The following is a 9,227-nucleotide window of genomic DNA, read 5'->3' on the forward strand; positions in this document are numbered from 1 at the left end:
AACCCCCAAACAACTCAATATTTCTATATATTCATATATTTTTCTTTCTTTGCCATTATATGCAGTTGATACATTTCCATAAATTTTAATTTACATTAAACATTTTGTTGGAACAAACACAGAATGGCAGCTCCTGAAACAAACTGAAATGAAGTTAAAATCTACACCTTTTGTTTCATTAAATATCTTATTTTTAAAATGACAAACATGTACAGCATAGAACACAGACATGAGCAGAGTTCAGAGCTCGACACTCACTGACCCAAAGGTTCAGCACCGGGAGGGAACTGGTCTGTTTGGATCTCATTCGTTCTGTGGTGGGTTTATAAATGACTCGGTTCTGGGACCTGACTTGTCTAGAACTGACACGAGGTGGTACAAATGTTGGGATCATAGTTTTATCAGGCATGTGCTGGTGTGTCTGCCAGTTAAATAGWGAGGAAAGGTCACTGAAACAGAGATGACCTGTAGAGAGAACTGCCAGCAGGCATCCTCTACGTCTGGTTTGAGGGGCGCACCGACACGGTGGTACCCACACACACTGTGTATGTCACAGCATGAGGGCAAAATTAGGACTATTGCACAACCATTGGTTGCTACAGCTTTGTAGNAAAATTAGGACTATTGCACAACCATTGGTTGCTACAGCTTTGTAGCGGGAGGCTATATATTCCTAAACCAGCTATTGATCTGATTAATGATAGGCTGGCACAGTAACTGAGAGGCCGGCACTGGCAAATGAGAAGGAGACTATTCGTTTGTGTCAGCATTGAAGAGGCTAGCAACTAGCATGGATAAGCTTGTGTTAGCATCGAAGAGGCTAGCGACTAGCATGAATTAGCTGGCATTAGCATTGGAGAGGCCAGTGACTAGCATGGATAAGTTTGTGTTAGCATCTGAGAGGCTAGCGACTAGCATGGATAAGCTGACATTAGCGTTGGAGAATCTAGCAACTAGCATGGATAAGCTTGTGTTAGCATCAGAAATGCTAGCGACTAGCATGGATAAGCTAATAAGCATCAGAGAGCCTAGTGACTAGCATGGAAAAGTAGGCGTTTGCATTGGAAAGGCTAGCAACTATCATGGAAAAGCTGGTGTTAGCATCAGAGAGGCTAGCAATTAGCAGTGATAAGCTTGTGTTAGCATTTGAGAGGCTAGCGAGTCACATGGATAAGCTGGCATTAGCATTGGAGAGGCTAGCGATTAGCATGGATAATTTGGCGTTAGCATTGGAGAGGCTAGCGACTAGCATGGATAAGCTGTATTAGCATTGGAGAGGCTATCAACTAGCATGCATAAGCTGGCGTTAGCATCACAGAGTCTAGCAACTAGCATGGATAGGCTGATGTTAGCATTGGAGAGGCTAGTAATTAGCAGTGATAAGCTTGTGTTAGCATCTGAGAGGCTAGCGAGTCACATGGAAAAGCTGGCATTAGCATTGGAGAGGCTAGCGATTAGCGTGGATAATCTGGCATTAGCATTGGAGAGGCTAGCGACTAGCATGGATAAACTGGTGTTAGCATTGGAGAGGCTATCAACTAGCATGGTTAAGTTGGTGTTAGCATCAGAGAGTCTAGCAACTAGCATGGATAGGCTGGTGTTAGCGTTGGAGAGGCTAATGACCTAATGGATTGCCAACTCCCTACCTGTCTTCTTCTCATTTGCCAGTTCCYGCCTCTCAGTTACCAGGTCCAGCTGCTCAGTTATRGGTGTCGACTTATCATTAATCAGATCAACAGCTGCCTTATGTTACGTTCATACCGAACACGTATTGAGCAGCAAAAAAACACCCAATGCCTCCAGTTGGACACGCTACGTTCAGAACGGGACAGAGACTAGACGCGTGGCTGAAGAGGGAGGAGTGTCTTGGTTTTTATCCGGTCTGTGTTCGGTGGATGACATAAAGATAAAATAAAGAAAATGGCTTTGCTTTATTTACTAAATAACAAACGAATGTTGCGCACAGCAGATGATTAATTCACCAGATAATTTAGAGGCGGTTTGTTTGGTTAGTTTCACCACTCCAGGAGCTGCGAGCTGACGGACAATTTTTTGTCCCGAGCCCAGTTTAACACCGCGGTCAGTTTAACAAGCTGCTGACCCGCATCGGTGCTGGTATCTCCTGCCAGAACATCAACTGCAGATGGTCGATTTCAGCTAAAGAGCTGCTGRCAGTCTGTTTTGGTTTAGTGGGCAAACTGTCACGTGGAAAAATGAGRCTCCCTGATTGGWTGTCAAGACGCGTCGAGCGGCGAAAGATCAGGTATTTTTAACTTGGGCGACGGCTGCTTTCGCTGCACGGAAAATGCTCTGCCGCACCTTCKACATTCCTTGRGCGCTGCGCTAAACGGACCTGARGCGCCGCAAGACCCGTAGAGGCGCGTCCACCATAGACTTTGCATGTAAACGTTCGGTGTGAATGTACCACCAGGGATAGACATTGCCTCCTGCTACAAGAACGTTGCAACTCCCTGTTGCGCAATAATTTTACTTTTGGCCCTCATACTGCAACATTCACATGAAGCTTCTGCTCACTTAAACTGGACCACACAGGAGAACTGCGTTTAGTGCACCAAACATCCAGGTGCTGGACTTTTTACAWCCTTCTCTTCCATCCTGTTCATGTTTCTACAACTGATCACCTCCTGTGTTTGTAGTGGTGCCCGGACTGAACCCATCACACCAAACTGAGGATTAAGTCATATTTAGTCAAAGTGACCTCACATTTTCAAATTCTTACTTTATAAAATACATTCTGATACCTGGATCATCCTAAGATGTTTTCATTTGTATTTTTARTCAGGATGACCCATTGATGTTTGGTCTGAATCCTACTTTTAGTTTATTGTAATGAGAAATTTTTGACTTTATGAAGAGGAAACCTCAAACAATGTTTTTGGAAATGGAGATTTCCCAGCTGGAAACACAAAAAGCTTTAACAGTTTGCAGGAAAAAATGAACAAAATGTAAAGCTTTTCTGCTCACAATAAATTTTTCAGCAGCTACTGCTCAGAAAGGACTTCAAAAAATTATTTATTGATGATGTTTCAGATATTTTATTTAATCTACCCGTTCYTTTAATCATTATATTTTGACAAAATACAATGATATAAAAGATTTGTTAGGCTTTGGACCCTGATGGCCCAGATTTGTCTGCATGTCCTCCTGGGACATCAGCACTCTGATCCAGTTTATCACCACGTGTCTACTTCCTGTCTCGTGGTCCAGTCTGAGATCAGCTCAGCTGCTGCAATGAACCCAGCTTGGATTTAGAATCAGGGGCGGTGGGCACCACGTCCCACTGACAACACGTCAGCAGCCACCTCTACTTTCTGTTTATCTGACATAATCACTGAAATAAAGTCAGGGTTTCATTTCCCCACCCTGCCTGTGGGCCGAAACGTTTGGTGTCAGTGAGTGCGGTCGTGTCGGCTCGTTCAGCTTCCTGAATGCTTCTCCTTTAAGGCAAAGAGGGAATAAATACAGCAGGGTGCAAAACACAACATGACATGACCGAGGAGCCGGACCTCCTGCTTGTTTCTGGAGGTCTTCATTCTCTTTGAACTGCAGGGTCGAGGCAGAGGAGCCACTCAGGACAACAAGGCAGAGAAGACGACGGCGAGGAACAGTCCGAGGAAATTTAAACCTCAGCAACTAACAGATATCTGTCATGCATGTTGATCGAAGCTGTTGCAATAAAGCTTTGATGCACAGTTCAGTACGTTCGTATGTTTTACTAGTTCTCTGACTAAAGGTTAACTTATAAGCGGCAGGATTATTTTATGTTTATCTTTAGGAAAACGAACAAAATAATGAAAGACTGATTAAAAAAACCCTGTGATTATAGGGTAAAACATTCCACATATATATGAGATAAGAATAAAAAMATCAATATATGATGCTTTTTGGTTTGTCTTCAGTCCACAGAGAAACATGAGCTTTAATTAAATCTGATATATCTTATATATATCCTGTTCTCCGGCTCCACTGCATTAAAAACTGAGTCCTCAGGATCCTGATTTCAGATGTTCCTCAGAGCAGCAGAAAGTCACTGCTGCTGCTAAAAATGACAAATATTTACACCAAAACATCACCAAATGTGGGTCATCGTGCATGTTATGTAGAAAAAAAAGTCGTTTTTTTCCTTTGCAGAAGTCCACTCGAGGTTGATCACGTGTTTGAGGACCACGTGACCACAAAGAGGTCTCCCCGGCTCTTTAACGAGTCTCCTCGTGGATCAGCGTGGACCAGGACCTGCAGCTGCTTTTATACGTTTGTCTCCAGTCCGTTCATGTCCACAGAACAGTGGTCCTTGTCTCTGTGCTCTCGCTTGTGATGGGGCCCGTGGTGAGCGTGCTTCTTCTTCTCCACCGGCCGGATGCCCTCCTCCAGCTGGATCAGACGGGCCACTTCTGGTGAGAGGTGGTCCTGCTTGCTGCCCGGTGGGGGCTGGTAGCAGCCGTTCTTCTGGTTCTGGTACGTCATCATCTGCTGGATGCTTATCATGGGTTTRGTTTCACAGATCAGAGGCACCTGAAAAACAGGAAGAGGACAAGACAGAATTTAGARGAGCTAAAGGCTAGTCTAAACACAAAGACCAGATGCTGCTGAACTAAAACAGCACGAGTTTCAAACATGGAGTAATAGTCAGACAAAAAGAAGAAAAAGAAAAGAAAACACATAATGCTATGCTGCCTTGGGCTTTGCCGAGTTAAATAAAGGTTATTAATAAATAAATAAATAACAGTGGCTAATTTAAACAAGAAACATTTATGCTGACATAATTTTTCACAGAAATAAGCATAAAATGTGCAATGGTTGTCTTTGTGAAGGTTTTCACAAAGTGCATTAGTTTAGTACCACCTGCTGTGACAGAGATTAAAATACAGCGGGACAAGTTTCTGCAAACTAGATAAAACCCTAAACCTTCTGTAGTGATGGGAATGACAGCTCTTCTGAGTATACGGAATCCCTGCAATAAGTTCATTAAAACGATTTGTTCAGAAATGTGTTCTCAGAATCTGCAGGTTCATGCAGTTCATTTGTACAGTAAAAAAAAAAAAAATTGGTGACAGTGTGACGGAATCATTCCTCAGTGACAGTTCTTTTTGTTTGTGAATCTTGAGTCAGTGACAGTGTGACTGAATCACTCCTCAGCAGCAGTTCTCTGTGTCACAGGCGAGTGACAGCATGAACAGGCAGTTTGTTTATTGAACAAATCACTCCCCTCTCTGTATGTGTCTCAATTCAGGGGTTGCAGCCCACATGCTGCTCAAATCACTGCCCCAAGCCGAAGGCTGTCCCATTCCATAGGTTCCTTCTCATGTGGCCAACAAAACCAGAAAACAAGACCTACATCTGAGTGTCCTACACAGCCAACAACATCCCAAGATTCATTGTGCTGTCAACAAACTAAATGAAGATGGTGTGGCTTGGAAATTTTGTCACTGTGTCGTACAGATTCACGAATGAGTGACAGATGAGGAAATGTCACTTCCAACCTGCACGCTCACACTGAGCTCAACTGAACTGAGAAAAGAACGAACCAGTTCTTGAAGTCAAAAAGAAAAAAATTGTATAGGTCTTCTGGACGGGTTCTTCTCTAATGAAACGTTTCGTCTCTCCTCCAAGAGACTTCTTCAGTCTGAGAGTTTCAGGCAAGATCCGGTGCCCTGGCACAAACAGAGCAATGTTGTATATGCTGTTAAGTGCCAGGAGGACTGCGACCAGTTATACATCGGGGAAACAAAGCAGCCACTGTTCAAAAGAATGTCCCAACACAGACGAGCTACATCTAATGGCCAGAACTCTGCAGTTTTCACTCATTTACAGGCCAGAGGTCACTCTTTCAGAGATGAGGATGTTCTCATTCTTGATAGAGAGGAACGTTGGTTTGAGAGAGGAGTAAAAGAAGCCATTTTTGTYAAGAAAGACCGTCCATCATTAAACAGAGGTGGAGGCCTCCGTTTTCAGTTGTCCCCCTCCTACAGCGCGGCCATTGCCAGTATCACTCCACCCCTGTTAACAATGGGTGTTAATTAGGTGTCAACGATAGCCATGTGATGTGAGTATCAGTCACATGGAGGCAGTGCTTAAAAGCCTGAATTTTGCCTGAAACTCTCAGACTGAAGAAGTCTGTTGGAGGAGAGACGAAACGTTTCATTAGAGAAGAACCCGTCCAGAAGACCTATACATTTTTTTTCTTTTTGATTTTTTACCTGGATTACTGAGATGCATCAGGACATTTGATTCAGTTCTTTCAGTTCTTYGTCCTGTCAGACTTTAATTGTTTCTCCAGACTGAAAGCTGTCTGCAACAGGTAAGATGCTAATTATTCATAACTTACTTTTTAAGCTTTTGCTTGTTTTTGCATTTACATAGTAATAAGATGTTGTGTAATGGTAGCTAGAATGAATGTTTTGTYAATTTTAAGAATTATAACATCAAATAAAAACAGACACTCTAGGAAACATGTCTGTCTAATTTTTATCTAACTGAAGTGAAGCTTCTCTCATGTCTGAGATAAAACAGATTCTCCTGGTTTACTGTGAAGATAAAACCAGCAGGAACACTTATAATTAAAGAACTGTCCAGATCAACCAAGACCCCCATCTYTTCCACTGAGCTGACATCGATAATAAGGAACAAATCATTTTTGGGACTCAGTTTTCAACCATAAACAACATTTCTGACAAAAAAAAATCGATCTGGATGTTCTGAACCGTCTGGATCAATCAGTCTGATTAATGTTGCTCTCACCTGCTCCCCCTCTTTGACAAAATCTTTTCTGCAGATATGAGCCATGATGCCTGTAGCCAGAGCGTCCCCCATCACGTTCACCATGGTCCGGAATCGATCCCTGAACAACAGAAGCAGAAATCACCTTTAACTGATGAAACGTATCCAAAAAGCTGCTGCTCAGCAACACAACATACAAACTGAACATAAAAATAACATAAACACTTTTTATATTCTTGCATTTGTTTTGTATCAGTACATAATATTTAATCACAAGTTGTCAAAGCAGATAAACACAATTTAAGATAACTAAAACCACAAGACAAATTACAAGACCAATAATAGTTTWTCAAAAAGCCATAAAAAGTGACTAAAAATACATTCAGTGATTTAAAACCTTTTCAGCTTCAGGTCATAAAATCTGCATGTATATGTGTAAAAAAAAGCTTCCTAAAATGACTGTTAAAATCTTTAYATGTGGGGTTCTGTGGGAAGGTTATGAACAATTAATATCTTACCTGCTGTAGGTGGTTCTTTAAACAACCTCAGATTGAACTAAAGGTTAAAACTCCAATCATGGTGTTACTTTAAGACCCTCTACATCATCGATAGCTGTGTAATAATTATTTACCTACAATTTTAAGAGAGCCAGCAGCAGCCAGCTGTAGCACTTCCAGGAGCATCATGTTTCTGCCTGAATACCCTGCTGCTGTAAAGAAGTTTCATATAAACACTCAGAGCTCATCTCTGGATCATCAGTCCAGTCAGAAATGTCCACAGRGTCATCTACAACAGGTAAGATATTAACTGTTCATATCTTTTCCACAGAYCKCTTTAAAAGATCTGAACTCTGGTTTAAGGTTCCACCACAGCATTTCAGTCGTGTTGAGGTTCTGGACTTCGARTGGACCATCAGAGCACCTTGATTCTGTTCTTTTTGACCCGTTCTGTTCAGGTTTAGATAAAAGACTCAGAACACCTTTTATTACAGAAAGAAAACGGGAAAATTAAATATATGAATACTCCAGAAAGTAATAGCTGAGGGGGCGGGTCTTAAAGCCATGTTCAGAACATGGCTGCCGTAGTGAAAGTCACCATCTTGGATCAAAACAAAAGYGTGTCCTGTGACTTTTGGCTCACCCTGTAGATTAGCTGCTGTGTTTGGATCTTTGTTGTTGGACTGTCGAGAGAAATGGACTCATATTTGAGTCTTAAATACATGTATCAAACTCAAGGCCTGCGGGCCAAATTTGTCCCTTGTTAACATATTACCGGGCCCTAAAGGCAATACTTTAAACGTAAAATAGTTTTTTCTCTTTTTTGCCTTTGAATTTCATGCATTATTTACAGCTGGTCAACCTTCAAGCCAAGAAAATGTAGTTTGAATTTTTAAGTAGTCTTTGATTTTGGTGTGGAAAGAGCAAGAAAGAATCAACTTTAATTATATTTTTCTGTATTCTCTCCTTATTTTGACATCAAATCGTTGGATTTTTAGTGAGAGTTATTTTTAAATGATTTGCTGCATTGTAATAAAATATATTTTTTAGAAATGATAAATGAAAAGCTATAAATAATATTCTTTGTCTAACTGCAACCACAATTCCAATGAAGTTGGGACATTGTATAAAACAAATAAAAACAGAATAGGATGATTTGCAAATATTTTCTATCCATATTCAATTGAATATAACTGAATATGTTCAAACTAAAAAACTTTATTGGCTTTTTGCAAATATTTGCTCATTTTGAATTTGATGCTGCAACACATTCCAAAACAGCCGAGGCAGGAGCAACAACGACTGGGAGAGTTGAGGAATGCTCCAGAAACACCTGTTTGGATCATTTCACAGGTGAACAGGTTCACTGGAAACAGGTGAGGCTCATGATAAACTGAGCATCCCTGAAAGGCTCAGTCATTCAGAGGTTTGACACTTTGTGAACAACTGTGTGAGCAAACGCAAATAATTTAGCAATTTCACCATCTGCAGTCCATAATATCATCAAAAGATTCAGAGAATCTCAAGACTGAAAACCAACATGGACTGTGACCTTTGACCCCTCAGGCAGCCCTGCATTAAAAACCCACATCATTCTGTAACAGATATTAACACACGGGCTCAGGAAGACCTCAGAGAACCTGTCAGTGAACACAGTCCATCTCTACAGTTACAAGTTAAAGCTCTATCAGACAAAGCCGGGTATCAGCAACACCCAGAAACACCGCCGGCTTCTCTGGACCTGAGCTCATCTGAGATGGACTGACTCAAGAGGAGAAGTGTCCTGTGGTCTGATGAGTCCACATTGCTAATTGTTGTAGGAAATCATGGACTTCATGTCCTCCAGTTCAAAGAGAAGGACTGTCTGGATTGTTATCAGAAGCCAGCCTCTCTGATGGTATGGGGGTGTATTATTAACTGTCATATATCTGTGAAGGCTCCATTAATGCTGAAAGCTACATCCAGGTTTTGGAGCAACATATGCTGCCATCC

At 41.6% G+C, this 9,227-nt stretch overlaps 1 protein-coding gene across 1 annotated transcript in view; it reads right to left on the reverse strand.

Moving 5' to 3' along the window:
* Positions 1-2,918: 2,918 nt before the first annotated feature.
* The window catches only part of slc1a7a (solute carrier family 1 member 7a), a gene marked incomplete at its 5' end in the record, with an annotated part of 65,793 nt that continues 59,484 nt past the window's right edge, over positions 2,919-9,227 (reverse strand). Inside the window, 2 exon segments of the mRNA XM_014021988.1 lie at positions 2,919-4,533; positions 6,760-6,859. Of these exon segments, the coding sequence (XP_013877442.1) occupies positions 4,267-4,533; positions 6,760-6,859 (367 nt within the window).

This window comes from Austrofundulus limnaeus, unplaced genomic scaffold (genome assembly GCF_001266775.1).
Source record: "Austrofundulus limnaeus strain Quisiro unplaced genomic scaffold, Austrofundulus_limnaeus-1.0 Scaffold313, whole genome shotgun sequence".
Lineage (NCBI taxonomy): Eukaryota > Metazoa > Chordata > Actinopteri > Cyprinodontiformes > Rivulidae > Austrofundulus > Austrofundulus limnaeus.